A 19,159-nucleotide genomic window follows, 5' to 3' on the forward strand; every position below is an offset into this window, starting at 1 on the left:
TGTGCACGCCTGAGCTGTGCGCGTAGTATGTGTTCCCTTGTGAAGTGCGATTGGTGATGTGCCGCTGTTATTACGAACGCTCACAGCAAGGGGAAGTTATTTTGCACGCTGAAGATAGCTGCGCTACGTTCTTTTTGCGTGCTCAAGGCTTGTGACTGCAAGTGCCGCAAAACACAGGGAGAAGTTCTTCAGCTGCATGTCGAGCAGCAGAAGTTTCCACAGGCTAAAACCATGAAAATATCCGTGTTTCGAAGACGAGCTTGTCGAACCAGCTCGTCTAGGTAATGGCCCTGCGATACAGACGCAATCGAGGCGTATCCAGAAGCAATCTTAAGGCCAGGAAAACCGGATCCCAAAAGCACGTGAACTGCCAGGAGACTGAATTTTCCATTCTAAAAAGGCATGATATACCTGTCTCAGTCTATTTCTTTCTAATCTTCCACCTAGGGGCACGTAAGTTTTAATTTTGCGCCCGCGAACAGTGGTCGGCGTTAGATTCGAGTCAAAAAGGTTATCTTTTTCTCAGACGGCATCCGAGAGTCGTCGTAAAATGCAACATCGGCGTAAAATTGCCCTATAATTGAGGTTTTTAAGACATTATTTCTATGGGGGTTTTGCCAGGACCAAACCAATTCGTTGTAAAATGCGGGTCGTCACAAAACCGGGGGACGTATAACAGAGGCTCCAATGCACATCTGTATATAGTCTTTCCCTTGACAGTATGGATATGACTACTCAATTTACACAGACATCGATTCACATTGCAAAGACGTGGCTCAAAGCAAAAAAAAACAATGTGCCATAGACATACTGGCTGACTGCTTCTCAGGAAATAAATTTCCACAATGAATCGGAACCGCCGGAATTTTTCTCACCTATGCCGATGGAATAGTATTGTTACGGTGACAGATGTATATTTTACAAGGCGGGATGATGGATGGTCGCGGAAGGCTTAGCCCTGAATCCAACTCCACGTCTTGCTTCTTCTCTTTCACCCTTCGTCGAACGTCCAGTATCAATTCCCCCCGTTGTAGACGATGGCCACCGGGCGAGTCAATCAGTGTCGCGCGTGGTATGGCATCGAACGGGTGACATGCACGACATCAGTTCTTCTGGAACGATGGTCAGTAGATGTGAGCCACGATACGACGTATGTAACGTCGCTAAGCCGCGACAAAACTATGAAGGGACCTGTGTAGCGGGCCAGAAACTTTTAATACAAGCCACGCTTGCAGTATGGACTCCACAGCCACACCATATCTCCTTCGCTGTAAGAGACATGTCGATGCCACTTATCGTAGCGGGCCTTCGAACGGTCTTGGGATGCAAAAGTCCGGAGACGCGCGATGCGCCTTGCCTCCTCTGCGTGACAGAGCGTCTCTACAAGAGGTGGCTTTTCCTGATAAAAAATTGGCCGCGTATCTGCGTGCTTCGCTGCAAATGTCGTGTAAAGACGATAGAAGAGGCGCTGTGTGAGATATGGACGCCATCTGGCAATACGTCGGGAAACATGAGTGCTGTGTTGCGTGCTGGTAGTCCCGGCGCAGCAGCAGGCGAAGACCGGCGGTGACCAACGCGACCGGCGGGGACGCCAGCCAGCCCGAAAACGCGGTTTGGCGCGAAGCGCTGAAGCAGAGAAACGTCCGCACTCAACGAGTACTCTCCACACACTCTTTTATTTACACGTCGCCTGGGTAAAACAGGAACGCCAGAGCGGCGCCCACAACCGGCAGCCTGAAGGCCGCCCACAACGCTGCTTTTTCATTTTTTAAATATTTTTTTTCACCTTCTTGGCCTTCTCAAAACTAAAGTTTTTAAACACCAACCCATGGCATTCGTACAGTGCAATACAGAGCCGAAACCGAAACACAACAATGAGCTCGTGCGAAGGGCACGGAGGAAGGCAAATTTCAGCGCAGTCGCATCTTCAGCTTTGTTGAAGCAGCGCTCACTAGACGACGACGAAGTAAAGGAAGGCACACGACAGGCAGCGCCTGTCCTGTGCCTTCTTTTACTTCGTCGTCGTCTAGTGAGCGCTGTTTCAACAAAGATGAACGCATACCAACTCGCTCAAGCTTCCATTCTTATGCATTTTCAGCGCAGCTTAAGAAACTAGGGTCCTTAAAATTACGTATGTATGCATTTTCTATTAAAGGAACACGCCACCTAATACTTACCTAGTGATGTTGCACCTCAGATATGCATGATATTTACTTTTTGATCGACAACGTTCGCAAGTATGAACAGCCGTACCAGTTCAAGACGGCTGGCCCTTGGGCAAGTGGTTCAACCATGGCCGAGTGGCTGAATCAAGGGACGTGCCGACAAACAGAAAGACAGACAGACAGAAAGACAGACCAAAATTTCTGCATTTAAGTTCCCCAAGAAAGACTATCGTCTTTAAAAAACGGGAGAATGGTGTCAAGGGTAGCGCGTAGCGGACGGATGTAGAGAAGGTAAAACAGGCTAAAGCCGGTGGTCTCATGCAGCGCAGTGTTTTAAGCGTAAGTCAAAAAAGGTAAAGTTGAGTCCCAGTTCTTGTGCTTGGAGTCAGCGTACATAGCAAGCATGTTAATGAGTGTCCTGTTCACGCGCTCGGTCAGTCCGTTGGTCTCAGGATGGTACGAAATGGCGTGACGAAACTGGGAAGCAGACAGGCGGTGCAGCTCTTCTATGACGTCGGCTACGAACTGACGGCCACAGTCACTGATAATGGCGCAAGGCGACCCATGCCAGAGGATGATGTAGCGTAGCATGAAGTCCAAGACGTGATCGGCGTTTGCGGCAGAGATCGCTGCGGTTTCGGCATAGCGAGTGAGGTGGTCAACACAGATTATAATCCAGCGGTTCCTAGTGATCGATCGCGGAAAAGGGCCCATCAATTCAATACGACGACCTCAAAGGGGAAACACGGAGGCGGTACGGGATGGAGAAGTCCCGGTGGTGCACTAGTTGGACGTTTGTATCGTTGGCAATGCTCACAACTCGTGACGTATTTAGCTGTATCTTGGCGCATGCGTGCCCAGTAGAAGCGTTCCAGTGTGCGGCGAAAGGTCCTGGCAAATCCCATATGTCCTGATGTTGGGTCGTCGTGCATAGCTTGCAGCACGTTGGGTTGCCATTGATACTGGATTTTGACGAAGGGTGAAAGAGAAGGAAGGAGTGGAGTTGGATTCTAGTCTATGCCTTTGGAACAACCAAAAGTAGGCGGGCCCCCTGTGCAGCAAACGTTCGCTTGTAAAGAATGTCATCCCGTATGACGAAAGGAAACTGATGCGGCTTATTGACAGCAGATGACAGAAAAGGAGCTAGACTATGGTCTTTGCGTTGTTCAGCATGGAAGGTGGCGGAATTTGGAAACGGCGAGTAAAGAGCTGCCAGACAGTCGTCTAAATTGTCAGCGTCACCTTCAGTCATGGGAAGGGGAAGTCGCGATAGGCAGTCACCGTCCGCATGACGGCAGCCACTCTTGAAGCACACGTCAGTCATATTCTTGCAAACGTAAGGCGCAGCGTGCAAGACCGCCGGAAGGATCACAGAGATCAGTGAGCCAACAGAGTGAGTGATGGCCTGTGACGATAGAGAATCGGCGGCCATAGATGTACGGGTGAAACTTGTGCACGACAAAGACGACCGCCAGACATTGTTGCTCTGTAACAGTGTAATTGCGTACAGCTCTACTCAAACATCAGTTTGCGTAGGCAATGACATCTTCAGCAGCTCCGTGATGCTGAACTAAGACTGCACCGATACCAATTCCAATGGCGTCACTGTGCACCTCAGTTGGGGCTGATGCGTCGAAATGGGGAAGAATACGCCCGGAAGTGAGTAGAAACTTCAGCTGAGAAAACGATGTCTCGCACTCTTTCGTCCACTGGTAGGGCACGGCTTTGTTGGACAGGTGAGTAAGGGGCTGAGCGACATCAGCGAAGTTTGGAACAAAACGCCAGAAATACGAACACAGGCCCAAGAAGCTTCGAAGGTCTCGTAGCGAGCGTGGTTGAGGGAAGCTGCTGACTGCAGTGACTTTATGGGGATCAGGTCGAACGCCGTGCTTGTCTACGAGATGTCCAAGAAATATAGTCTCACGATTACCAAAATGGCATTTCTTTTAATTCAAGGTAAACGCTGCTTTCTTAAAGGGGCCCTGCAACACTTTTTGAGAAGGGTCAAAAAGCGCTGCCAATCGGTTGTGGAGGCTCCCGAGAACACGCGAGCCAAATATTATAGCGAAGCGAGCGGCCTGGAATTTACAATAAATTCTCAAAGTCAGCTAAAAATCGCTCCCTCTTCTCTCGACAAATGATGTATTAGTCCGCAATATATGACGCGATTGTCGGCAGTTCCACCATTGGCTGATGTTATAATCACGACAACACCCTCATTATTACCTTCGTTGTTAATTTTGAGTTCAATAAGTAGATAATATGTATGTTTATATTGTGTTATGCCGTTAAAACACCGAACATTAATATTAGCACTTCCGGTCTCACCGACAGCTTGTCTGCTCGTAGTTGCGTGGTTGCGTTTTCTTCACCATGCGCAGTGCCGAAATCGTGAATATTTCTGTGCTTTTGACCATCGCCGGTTGCCGTTGAGAGTGGCAGCCGTTCGAGTGTTGCCTCGTCAGCTGGAAACTGCATCGTCGGCACGTTCTCACGACCGACCGAGGCAGCGGTGCAGCATTTCTCCGATAACAATGCTGGCGCCGGCTAGCTTAGCCGTACCTCGGCGTATCCTCCCCGTAGTGTCAGGTTCCCGAGAAACCGCGACACAGCAACCAAGCAGACTCGCATTTTCACGGTAGCTGCAGACAGCCGGGTGATGGGTCCGCGCCGGCCCGATGCCCCACGATCCTTTCTTCTAGTCTTTAGTTCTTTGTTGTCAGCCCGCACTCGCTGTGCGCCCGCATTCGAAGAGCAAACAGCATCGAAGTACCGCCACTGGGAGAAGGGTGCACGCAGCTTTGCCGTGTTGAATACGATTCAAGCGCGAGCAGTGCGACGAGACGGTGTATCGGAGTGGGTCGAAACCCATCTCAGCTGTCATTCGTTCCAAACGCGCACGCAGGTTTGCGTCCATGGCTGGCAGAGCGACGAAAACAGTAGGGCAGTTCGAGGTGCACACCCAACATTACCAAACCGACTCGCAGTTTTCAAGCACGCGCGATACACGGTGCGATGGGCTTCGCTCAACGAGGACCACGCAAGCCGACCGGAAGTGGCGCCACAGACCACGTGGTTGCGCCCAGACGCCAGAGAGAAAAAAATGAAAAAAAAAAAATGCCGCCGGCACTGACGTAACTCTTCGGCGCCTCCTCGCACCTCCGCCCTCCCTCCCTTCACGCCCCGCGCAGCTTTCCGCGCGCTCGCGGCGTTGAGTTGAGGGAGAAAGCTGCGGTACGTGATCTCTATAATTTGGTAACAACACTTAGACTTGACGGATTCGAAAAATTTTTGCGGCATATGACTCGTGAAGAGTCTTACGTCAATTATGAGACTATTCCAATATAACTCAGAAAGGTGTTGCAGGGCCCCTTTAAGGCCCGTGAGAATAACATCAAGTCAACGATTGTGTTCGTCAAACGTGCGGCCTAAAAATTACGGCATCTTCAAGATAACAAAGGCATATTTCCCATTTTAAGCCACGGAAAACTGTTTCCATAAAGCGCTCAAATGTGGCAGAAGCATTGCATAAACCAAACGGCATGACATTAAATTCAAATAGACCATCTGGAGTTATAAACGCTGTTTTTTAACACGAAAGTGTTTTATGCCGGGGTCCACCAAGACTTCAATGACGTATATCCGTCACGGAAATGACGTAGAAAAAATGTACACGATCAGATGGCAAAGAAAAACTGTTCCGTCAAGGCGCATCGAACCCACGACCGCTTGGTGCGCAACAGCAGATGCCGGGCGCGCTATCCACTGCACCACGGTCACAGACTCTAGGGGCTTTACAAACGCGCCTTTTATATCTACCACTCTCCCGGTGGGCGGGGTGATGGTGTCCTCTGGGAGCGGTAAAGTTAAGTAATTCGTCATTACTGTGGACTCCTCGATTACCACCTGCAAAGCGTTACACGTCCGTACCATTCGGCGCGTTTTCAATAGAATTTCAATTTTGTCAATGCCTTAACACACCGCCAGGTGGCGACCTCAGCCCAAGCGTCGTAAAAGCGTCGGCCTCACTCATAGCACCGCGCTAATCCAAACCAAAAATAGCTCTGTGACGCGCGCCTGCCTCACCTGGCTGTAACATCGCGTTCCCCGCTCACGCGCTCGCCCCGAGAAAAATCGCAGCGACCAAGTTCCGCGTCCAATATGCGACGCTCTTGTGGCTATCACACTCGTTCTCCGATTACGCTTTCACCGTTAACTACTACAGCTACCACAAGGGTTTGTTTAATCATTGAACATGGACGTTAGTCGTCGGCGTGGAGATGTACCACCAAGCATCAAAGTGGGTGCATCCACATTAAGCGGTGCTAAGCTGCCAGACATCAATATACATTGTGCGCTCTCTTACATCAATGTACAGTCAACAATCACTTACTTCTATGAGGGCACGTTTTACTTTCGTGTTATTCCGATTCCTATGACGGAGGGATCAACCATGTTTTTCCTTGTCGGCAGAGTGCATGGAGATTTGCCAATATCCAGATATCAGGTCTACGGAAGGAAAATACCAAGCAGAGTGCAGACAATCGGCAACATCGTCAATTCGGGGAAACGGATATACATCTTTTTTTTGTGACAGAGTTCAGCCGCCGGTAATGTACACAAGATCTCCAGGAACCATCCTTCTTCTTTACAAGTATAACAGGCGCTGCCCAGGGGCTACATGACTCTCGAATCACTTTCTTTGCTAGCATTTCTTCCACCTGCTCAGCAATATTCTTACGCTCAGACGGAGATACTCTGTATGGTCTCTGGCGGATGGGATGGGCAGAACCAGTATTAATCATATGGCGAGTGCGTGAAGGTGGTGCAGCAACTCCGTGGCCATTCAGCGCAAAAGCAAAGACGGATGCATGGTAGGAGAGAATCCTAACTAACGTTTGTCTCTTCTCTGGCGATAGCGACTTATTGGCCATGCCCATGAATATGTCATCACTGGGGCGGGCCACACGAGATGCATCTTATTTTTCGTCGCTAATGACCGCTATGTGAACGTTGCCCCTTGCGGCTAGTGCAAACACAGCCAGCCGCATTTCACTAAGCCGTACAACCGGCTCGAAACAGGAGTTGATCACCCATAGTGAGGATTTGCCAATCCTCGCAGAAATCACACAACGCGGTACCAACACATCGTTCTTTGCACAGCTCAGCTGGACCGGGTCAACAATAACATCAATTTGATCCACTGCGACACCACAGACGTCAACAGGCACTCGAACTATGGACTGCGCTGGGAGAATTATGTCAACGACTGCAATTGTCTGTATGCAGTGCACGGGATCCTCACAAAAAGCAGACAGTAAAACTTCGCCAGCAGCGCAGTCCAAGTGGCTCCGCATTCTTTCAGAAAGTCGATCCTGTGTTGGTGCTGTGGTTGTTTCGGTTTCTAGGGCTTACTTGCTTTCTTTTGCTTTTTGTTGTTGATCGGTCTCTACCGACCCCCGGCGCGCTCGGCCTCGCTATATACTCTTTAGCCGTACGCGCCGAACACCACCGCGGGTTCGAGCACTGCGAGCTCCATGCGGGGTGCCGCGTCCTCGCTTTTCTCTCGCGCCGCGCACTTTTCGCACTGCTGCGCGCGAGAACTCGGCCGATCACCGCGAAGGGACGGCGAGCGCGCGCGCAGCGAGGGAGAACCTAGGCGACACTCTCCAAATTAGTGATTTATTACTGGGATTTTAGTACAAAGACATCAACTGTTTTACACCCGAACCAATCGTAAATGACATAAATACACATGGCACCAATTAGCTAATACAAGTTAAAAACTATATCGATTAGTGGCCGCGAATGACACACCTATAAAACAAACAAACAAAGAATCAAGTTTGGAGAGCCGACCTACCCTTCGGCCAGCGCTCCGGCGATCTCGCACCCCAGAGTAGAGAAAACAGAGCAGACATAGGAACAGTTGAGAGAAACATACGGTGCACGATCGCGAGGCGCTGCCTCGGGACTTTGAGACTGCGGAAGGGAACACGCGCCAGCTGAGGCCGGGGCCCCGACGCGACGACGTAACCACCGGCCGCCGACGAAGAACAAAGGATCGCCACCGGCCGGAGATGCCAAAACGTGCACCCTCCGATGTCCCGAAAGGGTCTCCCCGAATCCCGTCTCGCGCCCCCGCTTCTTGGGCGAGCGCGAGCAAGGTCCGAATCCCGCCAAAATTAGACCGATGGGACACCGTGTTAAATCTTCGAGGGGCGGGGTGGCAGCAAAGTGACGGCGATTTATGACCAGCTGCCAACCGTCCGGTCGAGAGGAGAGATACATGAGAATTCTCCAAGGGAAGATGGCGTCGAGCAACTGTTTCGGACGCCTGAAATCCCACAATCCCCAGGATAACGTCATAGGTAGAATTCACAGGAACTGCAAACTCTACCTTGAACAATTTTGCGCCGACATTAACAGTTGCAGAACACACTCCCACTGGACGCAATGCTTCCCCACTCACTGCACGAAACTTGCGTTGTTTCCCCAAGAGAACATCACTTTCTTCCCGAGTCGAGTCTTAAAATTGCTGCTCATAACGGAAACAGTTGCTCCCGTGCCGACTAAAGCTGAAGTAAGAACACCATATATAAGAACACGGAAGTTATTATGTAGCATGCAAACTGGCAGAGGCATATCTGTGTGCAGTGAAAAATGTCCGACGACCTCACCTCCATCGGCTGCGGCGTCTAGTTTCCCGGCGGGGGAGGAGAGGTGAGATGCCGACGACCTGGTGATAGTGATTGACGCTAGCGGGCGGTGGCTAGCGTCACACACCACACAGAAGCAGGCGAATCGTCGCGATAGCTCTGGTGGAAGTCGTTTCAGTAGTGGCTGTTCGGCGGCCGGCGATAGTCACCATGTGTACTTGTGCGACGTAAGGATGCAGGAGGTCGTTCATACTAAGGTAGAGGCGCCCGACGTCGCTCCGGGCAGAAACGTCCACGAACGCCGCAGTGGAAACACACAGGCGCTTCACGCACCACACGCTGCTGAAGGCAGTGAACGGGATGATCTTGCCAGGCTGTGATGTCGGAGGGTGACCTCTTGAGGGCGTTGTTTGGCAGCTCATAAATATGAGTATGACGACGCGACTGTACTGGCGTCTTTGAGTCGTCGAAGGCCGCAGCATTGATGGACACAGGCAGGGGGCCGCATGGCGTGAAAGCACCGTGGACATGTGCAATCGAAGTAACATCAGCGTCTCGTCGACCAAGTTCTTCAGGTGCTACTTGTCGTATAGTTGACGCCAGACCACTGGACGGAGGGCCCACGTCGATGCTCGCGACAGTGGTGACGTTGGGGAGTCGACCGAACTTTGCCGAAATGCGCCGAGCTTTAAGGGCCTCGAACGTCCGACAATCTCGGATGATGTCATTTGCCGATTGCAAGTCATCCTTGCCGATGAGGTAGTGCTGGATATCCTCAGCAATTCCCTTGAGGAGATGCCCGACCTTATCCTCATCAGTCATAAATGGGTCCACACTTTTGCATGACTTCAGAACTTCCTCTATGTACGTCGTATAGTTGACGCCAGATCACTGGACGGAGGGCCCACGTCGATGCTCGCGACAGTGGTGACGTTGGGGAGTCGACCGAACTTTGCCGAAATGCGCCGAGCTTTAAGGGCCTCGAACGTCCGACAATCTCGGATGATGTCATTTGCCGATTGCAAGTCATCCTTGCCGATGAGGTAGTGGTAGATATCCTCAGCAATTCCCTTGAGGAGATGCCCGACCTTATCCTCATCAGTCATAAATGGGTCCACACTTTTGCATGACTTCAGAACTTCCTCTATGTACGTCGTATAGTTGACGCCAGATCACTGGACGGAGGGCCCACGTCGATGCTCGCGACAGTGGTGACGTTGGGGAGTCGACCGAACTTTGCCAAAATGCGCCGAGCTTTAAGGGCCTCGAACGTCCGACAATCTCGGATGATGTCATTTGCCGATTGCAAGTCATCCTTGCCGATGAGGTAGTGGTAGATATCCTCAGCAATTCCCTTGAGGAGATGCCCGACCTTATCCTCATCAGTCATAAATGGGTCAACACTTTTGCATGACTTCAGAACTTCCTCTATGTACGTCGTATAGTTGACGCCAGATCACTGGACGGAGGGCCCACGTCGATGCTCGCGACAGTGGTGACGTTGGGGAGTCGACCGAACTTTGCCAAAATGCGCCGAGCTTTAAGGGCCTCGAACGTCCGACAATCTCGGATGATGTCATTTGCCGATTGCAAGTCATCCTTGCCGATGAGGTAGTGGTAGATATCCTCAGCAATTCCCTTGAGGAGATGCCCGACCTTATCCTCATCAGTCATAAATGGGTCCACACTTTTGCATGACTTCAGAACTTCCTCTATGTACGTCGTATAGTTGACGCCAGATCACTGGACGGAGGGCCCACGTCGATGCTCGCGACAGTGGTGACGTTGGGGAGTCGACCGAACTTTGCCGAAACGCACTGAGCATTAACACTTTCCTGTCCGCAGAAAAATAGGCCATTTTTGGGTACTCTAGTAGGCAATGTTTCTACTGCCAGATAAAATTATTGATACTACAATATATAGCACTAATCTGTAGAACAAGGAATGTGCTTTCTAACGACATTAAATTTAAAGCAAACATTACTCAGAAATTTTGCGAAAAAAGACAAATAGGAAAGTTTTTAACAATAAAGGAGAACACTCTGTAAACAAATCAATGCTGCTTTGCACCAAGCAAAGGCAAAAAATTTTCAAAAAATACGTGTCGACCACAAATGTCATATCCAATATCCCTGAAAATATAAGCATTCTATCTGCAGCCATTATTTAAATATAAAAGAAAACGCTAGCCCAAGTGGCTATAGTGTCACCACGCAATGTAGTTGTGTAATGCGGTGAAGCACAGGTTTGCACAGCGTGCCTTGTAGAAAACATTCATTTTCTGTTCTATTTTTGACTCAAGGGTATACACCCATACATAGTATTCATTAGTTGTATCCGAGCGCCATTTCGCTCGGATAGTGCCGCTCGGCATAGTGCCGATCGGCATTTCACTCAGACGAAATTCCGCTCGGCACTACGGAGTGCAATGGCGAAGTACACTGCGGGTCGCCTTCTCGAGCAAGCTCCACTCGTTGAGCAGCCACCGACAAGCAGTCCCGCCCAAGCGGTGTTGACAGCCTGCAGATAACAGCTGTGACCTTTGGAACACGCCCGATATCTTTAGAACGAAGCGGGGCCGCGACCACTTGGTTCGGAGATCAAAACGAAAGTTAGCGCCGGAAACCTTTTGACTTTCCGCGGCTGTTCGAACACTTTCGCTGTCTGTGCTGCTGTCCGACGAGTCAAAATCAACTTCCGAGCCTGCGCTGTTGCCATCATAAAAAATTGTGAATCAGACTCGTCGGAATCGGCTGAAATTTGCCGTTTCTAAGAGGCAGGTGCGCGAGATGTCAACGTCATCTTTGAAGCTACGTGCGAGCGTTCGACCCTCTCGACTTAAAAGGCAGTTCAAAGCTCTCTCTGCGGCCGAAAAAGTAAATGATACAGTCAAACCAGAAAAATAGTACCTGTTTTATACGATGGATAACGTTGGCTGTCCGTAAACGCTTCTGCTGCGGCAAAATTCTAAAATGAAAACCATCGATAGCGGGCTATCGATGGGTATAGGCGCGGACAGCGAAGTGTTAAAGGCCTCGAACGTCCGGCAATGTCGGATGATGTCATTTGCCGATTGCAAGTCATCCTTGCCGATGAGGTAGTGATAGATATCGTAGAAAATTCCCTTGAGGAGATGCCCGACCATATCCTCACCAGTCATAACTGGGTCCACAATTTCCATAACTTCAGAACTTCCTCTATGTACACCGTACACGTCTCCCCTGGGACTTGAGCACGTTGGCTGAGCGTCTGTTCGGCACGCTTTTTCTTCATGGTCGGGTTGCCAAAGCACTTCTTGATCTCGCCGACGAAGTTTGCCCACGTAGTCCATTTCTACACATGATTCTCGTACCACATCAACGCGGTTCCCTCGGGGAAAAGTGGTACGTTTTTCTGCTGGCTAGCAGTGTCCCAGTGGTTATACACACTCAACCGCCGGTAGTGCTTGAGACATACTTCGACGCCCTCCCCAGGTTTCCCAGAGAACGAACGTGGCCCTCTGTAATCTTGTCCAGGGGTGCTAGGCGGAGGCAGCGGGATGTCACCGTCAGTGTTCATGATGGTTGGCAGTGGCGGAAGTCCTGCGATTCTGCGGCTTCGGCGAAGCTCCAGTCGTTTGTCCTACGCCGCACTTTTTCGGGGCTGCAATGCGTTACCCAGCACCTCCACCAATTCTGTTACGGTGAGAGATGTCTATTTTACAAGGCGGAATGATGGATGGTCGCAGAAGGTTTAGCCCAGAATCGAACTCCACTTCTTCCTTCTCCTCTTTCACCCTTCATCGAAAGTCCAGTATCAATATTCTGAATATGATCTTTGCTGGCTCTCAAGCTGCCCACCAAAACGAGTTAAGCAGGAGCAGTGCTTCTGTGTCTAGCTGCATCACTTTACATCGAGAAATGTCTCCCTTACAACGAGTACCCTACGTTACTGAGCACAAAGTTCAGCCTCTTAGTGCTACATAAGTGCCCAGTTCAAATAACAAGAAACAACATGTAACCGAGCAAAGTATGTGTAGAGCTTTTCAAATGCCAAATTTTCGATTATGAGTCCTAAAGAAATGCCAGCTTTAAAGAAAGCTTGTTAAAGGGGCCCTCCAACGTTATTGAACGCCCCATTTTTTAATCGTGGGTTGCACAGACTGAAGTATGGAGAGATTAGTGCAGCAAGAACGGCAGCGAGAAGGCACGCATTCCGAAGTCATCCGGTCTAGAAAATTCAATATTGTACAAGCAAAAAAAAAATGTCTACCCCCGACTCGATTTTTTTCAGGGTCCCATGACCTTGTATCGCTTGCCAGTGACACACCGCCAAATGGAATTAGCTGAAATCTCCTACGTGGAGGAAGCTTGCGCACCACTGTTGCTTGTCCTGTCCAGTGTATTGTTGACACTGTTGCCATTGTAAGAAACGTGGTGCCTGACTAATAACATGAGCGGGCGCTACTGCTTCGAAGCGAGGCTCCATGTCACTCCCTCCTCTAATTCCGAGAGAGGAACTTGCGGAACGACAAGGGTGGTAAAGCACGGTTGCCCCTATTGGTCGCGCATCCCAGGCTGCGCAATGTTTTGTGGATTGTTCGGTAAGCCGCCCGAAGGGCTACCAGGGTGGAGGGACATCAATTTAACGAAAAAGAACCGCTTCAACAACCATCAAGAGCCCACCGCACATGCGGAAAGTGCAGAAGCAAGAAGAGGGAAGAAAGAGAAGCCTTTCGTATGCACCCACACAGAGTCGAAATGGCAGCCAGTGCCTCTGTCGTGCTTTGTAGTTGTAGGGATCTTTTTTTTCCTGCGACGGCGTCTACTTGGGGATTAATACGAAAGCACACGAAAGGAACATGAAAGGGATCAATACAAAAGCACACGAAAGGAACATGAAACCCAATAGTAATCTCAACTTGATGCCACGCCAAAATTGCTTCTAACATTCCATTTATCCAATCATAGGCTTGCGCACTTCTCTGTCAATTATAAATCTGGCGAGCGCCACTATGCACTAATGCAGACAGCAGCGATGTAGTGACATCATTGCACGATTAAAATACTAAATCATTTCATATCGGTGCTTAGACCTATGCTAAAATTATCCCTAGCCATCAGTCAACGCAAACCCCAAATAAAAAACACGTGCTTCAAATGTTCTGGACGCCCCCCTTTTAAAGGGACCCTGAAACGGTTTTTCAAATTTTGACAGCATTTAGGCCTCATCAACACACTCGCATAAAAATTAAGCGATGCGCATTTTGTCAAGGCAGCCACGAGAAATATGTCACCCTCCTCAGCCCTGCCTTGCCTCCCTAAAGGCCAACTCCGGCGATTTTTCGTGGTCAATGGATCTCAATAAAATTTGCTAGATACGCACATTTGCACGTTTCCGTCATTTATGCCAAATTACAGGCTGGAGAGATACGCAGATTGTTTACAAATGAATTTTATTGATTGCCTCAAATCGACCACCTGGCTTCCCATGATTATTGGCAGCATTAATAATAAACGATAGGGTTTAGCGTCCCAAAACCATGATATGATTATGAGACGCCGGAGTGAACGGCTCTGGAAACTTTGACCACCTGGGGTTGTTTAACGTGCACCTAAATCTAAGTACACGGGCGTCTAGCATTTTCGCCTCCTCCATCGAAAATGCGGCCGCCACGGCAGGGATTCGATCCCGCGACCTGTGGGTCAGTAGCCGAGCACCTTAACCGCTACACCACCGTCGTGGTGTTACGTTTTCAGCTGCACATGATTATCCGTATAATTACCACAGCACTTGCCAAACAATTGCATCTAACGATTACGCTTCATCTCGATGTTAGTGTTTTCGGTAGCAGTGCCGGTTTACCACAAAGAAAGTGTGGTAATACCCTACTAGCTAAAGAGTGCACATGCGCGAACTTTACCATATGGAAACACTTTTCGTAACGTATACCGGGTCCACTGTGACCAGGTCTGCAAAAGGTGGCTCCTACTAGGCGCAGACTAAACTTCCTTGTTCCTATCTATGCCGGTGTCAAATACCGCTATCCGCAAACTCATTCACTCTTTCCATAACAATATTAAGACGTTTTGGTTTGTCCGTCAACATTAACATGACCAATTTTACCCGATCACGGCAGCCACAAACTTGAGCTTGAGTGGCCTGGAGAGGTGGTGCCATCTGGCGGTGTAGTGTGCACCCAGGCAAGCACATAAATAAACAAGTGTGTTCTACTTTATCGGAGAAGAATGACGATTCTAGTTGGCCTCCAAATGCGCCCGAATCGCAGCTGTCATCGCCCGACAGAAGTGGAATTTACTCTCAAGTACGGGAGAGCCGTTCCCCTCTTATTCATACTGCCTGTGAAAACGTTCTTTTGAGTGCATAGCACTTTAGGGACCCGACTTGTCGTCCATACACACATCTGATGCGCCGTGCTCACGCTCAAAGTGAAGTGGTCAATACAGGCGTAAAACATGGCTAGCAAAGCTGGAAACTGGGTTAACATATATGAATGAGGCCTAAAATAATAGAGGTAACCAAAATAACCAAAAAGTAATTGCAGTAATTAAATTGCTAAAAATATAACATGCAGCTGACTCTGGCGCCTCGCAGAGCACGTGATTTCTCCTCTTACCGGCGCACTACACCTGAAGGGGAAAACAGCCTGGCAGAACTTGCTGCAGACGACGCGTATCTCAACTGTCATAGCGAGTAGGAAGTCAATAAAGCGCCCCAAAGAGCATTTCGCACACCGAGTCTGCCAACCTCCCCGAGCAGAATCGTACCGGGGAAGCCCTACATCCTTACCTCAAACATTGGCATTTTCGACGCTTAGGTAAACGCAGCACTCTACAAACGGGAATAGCTGGGTGCCTGTGCGACGCACTTCTTCAAATTTCGCACTAGTGGAATTGCGTTTAGCACAGGATTTAGAACTACACCAACCACTACGCAAGAACGGCATTTCTGTTCGGGAATTCGTGTGATAGCTTAAGTGTAAAATATTTTCTATTAAATTTATACTCAAAGTCCCCAGGTTCTTCTACCTTTCACTAAACTGCCGGGCGAGTGAAACATCGATTCTACCTAGTGTTGCATTGGTCGTCAGAAGGACAGTCTGTTGCTCTAGTTGGTCTAACATTGTTATAACTACCTTTAGTGTGAAAAAAATTCGGCAGATCCCACGTACCGTGGGAGTCGATCTTATGCGAAGCATGCGGCGGGAAGGTGACTGTGGCGTATTTTTTATTTTTTTACTAGGTGACACGTTACAAAATGATGCTAAAGATTTGTATAAACTTTATACGCACTCAGATATGTTGAAGAGCCGCATATGTGTTATATAACCAGTTGTTTACGGTTCGGTAACGCTGCCAATGGCAACGTGGGTATTACCTACACCAGAAGCGGTAAGCTGATATGTAGTGCTTATACCTGTCCCTAGAACGCACGCACGTTTCACGAACCCGTGTGCATGTGTGCAAAAAGTTCTTGACAGCTCTTGAACAAGGGCATCATCACCGTGATCAGTGAGCACCAGCAGCTGGTCGTGACTTGTTATAGGATCCGGTCCTGATCGTGGTGACGAGGGGTCCATGTGTAGTGAAGTCTGTGGTATAGTAGAGCTGTTGGAAGTCGTGGAGGCCTCGGTCATTTCGTCGACAAATTGTCTGTCGACAGAGCCGGCGACATGTCGGAACCTGAAGCCACCCTTCGCGTTGGTGAGGCATAGGCCGTCGAGGCTGGTAGGCCTGGATAGTGCTACGTAGACCAACATCAGTGGATGGTGTTTGGCATATTCGTAGACTACCTGGGCGTATGTGGCCTACGTAGCCTAGTCTACAAAGCGGCTGTCAATCAATCTGGCATCATCCTCGGTCAGAATGAGGCCATCGCCCAGCCTCGTAAGAAATGAAGAGGACACTGTGTCGTTCTGGCGGAGGAAGTGCACTTTAGATATCAAAGTGCACTTTGGTGGTGTGGATATCATATGCAACTTTCGTTAATGCATTCCTCAGGGGTCGAACAATGCTTCAGTATAGCTTGTTGAATCAGGAATACAAACGTAATGTTTATTAGACTGCTATAAAAGTGGAGCCAACACTCGAACCACAGACGTTAATCTAATATGACGCCTGTATCGTTGGAGTACACGTCGTAGGAGTATCATGTAGTGTTTATTGCTTTCTTGTAAAATTAGATAGCAAGCACGACAACCACAATTGACGTTGCACCGATGTTACGCCTGCGTAGGCTGTTTTTCCAAACCAGTTTACAGACGTGCCGTGGCTGAGTGGTAGAACACCTGATTGCCACGCAGAATGCTTGGGTTCGGTTCCTGCTGGGATCCTAATTTTCATTCTTTCCATTCGTCGAGTCAAACGCTGCCGATGTTGGTTTTCCTTAACGCTCTAGCCTTTAAGTTACCATTGTCTGTTCTCGCCGTTCCTGGGTCAATCATAATAAACTGTCAATCACCAGTGGCGCATACCCGTACACCTCGGCCCATGGTTAACGGGTATGTGCCACACGTGTCTAGTGGAAGGGTTTGACGACGTACGCTACAGGATTTTCAGGTTATTCATGTCACGACCCGACAGTCATATTCGTGAAATCCTCTTACCCTCCCATGGCAATTTAGGTCTACACCAGGTTAAGGAGGCGTTCATGAGAGCACCCAGACGTAGGCGGCTAGATAGATAGATAGATAGATAGATAGATAGATAGATAGATAGATAGATAGATAGATAGATAGATAGATAGATAGATAGATAGATAGATAGATAGATAGATAGATAGATAGATAGATAGAAACGCTCAAACGATAGAAACGTAGATAGAAACGCTCAAAGTGCCAGAGGTTCGCTAAGAAATGCTTCGCATATTTAAAATTCTTTTGTACAGTGCCAAACTTGACTTCTTAAACTCTATGTTATGAAGCACGCTGCTGTACTGTTAACATTTTTTGTCATTTGAAGTTCTTATTTTAGATCTGTTGTTTTTCATGTTTGCAAGAGGCATGACAGATGTACGAGATTTCACTTTATGTTTTGGAGGAATGTCGAATGACATAAACGGTTACTACTAGCGCTCGTCCACATCTCTCGTGTTTCTTCTTAAGCTTGCATTAATTTCCTTGCGCTAAATGCAGTTATAACGATGTATTTAGGACATTGCATTAGCTACTATTGGTTGTAAAATTCAACCGGTAGGCACACTATTTATATACAATTGCATGCTATGCATTATTTGTATAAAACAGCCTGCTGTGCGAAAGGTTGTTCCTTGAGACCGCGCAAATTGTGCAACACAACCATTTCCTGATGACAGCCACAATTATGTGCTCACCATTGCTGCCTCTCCAGATGCTTCCAGCAGGCGTGCCCATGTTAGTCAGGCACAGTGCACATCGTGGCAGTGGCTTTCTGCAGTGCGGGCAGCAGGTGACCTGCAGTGAGTCACACCCACTACGTGAAACAGGTCTCCACTAAAGATTGACAAAAATGTCAATGCATCTGGTAGGCAATCAGCTAAACTTTCAAAACTGGTGGGTATATACTACAGCCAAGTGCATTTTTAATCACCTCATATATATGTGTGGTGTAAAATCAGGTTGTACAAATTCAAGATGCTAACCATTGAAACTAGCCACCACGGCTGGGCAGAGATACTCAGAAAAGTATTCCGTAATACAGATATCGAAATACATGGACTGGAAGCCTAAAATACAGATACTGAGATACATTTGCCTTTAGCGTAACGGGATATTTCGGAGATACTGTCGCAATGAGACGAATAAGTATTCCGGAATACAGATACAGCAATACAGACGCTGAAATACTTTTTTTTATTTCAAGGATGCTCACACTCCGCAAAGACATTTATAAGTGCAGCAAAATGTTGTAAGTAAAGTTGCAGCGCATTTAATACTTCAGTTCAATTATTTATTTATTACAGTACCCTCAGGGCCATTAAGACATTACGGGGGGGGGGGTTCCAAAGTACATAATTAGTAATAATGACATAATTACACGTATCAATTGCAATAAAAAAGTACACTATTTCACAGCAAGAGTAACAAGCATTGGACACCAAAATCGACATACTTGGTGACAAAAAAATGAGCTATGCTCGAATAGCACAGTTTAAGCAAATTACTCCAATCACTAATGAACACAAGTGAATTGAGAAAGAATACATTTATTTTACACATAAGATCAGCTTTGCTGAAAAGGTTGCTGTGTGAGCATCTCAAATAGGCTGTCTTTTAGACAGCGTCGGTTCGGCCTCAGCACACGACTCGCGAAAGAAGAAAAGCCTCTCTACTGTTGCAGACGAGCACAAGTTCGTGTT

At 48.5% G+C, this 19,159-nt stretch overlaps 1 protein-coding gene across 1 annotated transcript in view; it reads right to left on the minus strand.

Moving 5' to 3' along the window:
* Positions 1–19,159, minus strand: part of LOC119386412 (GATOR complex protein MIOS) — a 727,447-nt gene that overhangs the window by 51,122 nt on the left and 657,166 nt on the right. Inside the window, exon 25 of the mRNA XM_037653722.2 lies at positions 18,155–18,254. Coding sequence (XP_037509650.1) covers positions 18,155–18,254 — 100 coding nt within the window. The remainder of the gene's footprint in view (positions 1–18,154; positions 18,255–19,159) is intronic.

This window comes from Rhipicephalus sanguineus, chromosome 3, assembly GCF_013339695.2.
Source record: "Rhipicephalus sanguineus isolate Rsan-2018 chromosome 3, BIME_Rsan_1.4, whole genome shotgun sequence".
Classification (NCBI taxonomy): domain Eukaryota; kingdom Metazoa; phylum Arthropoda; class Arachnida; order Ixodida; family Ixodidae; genus Rhipicephalus; species Rhipicephalus sanguineus.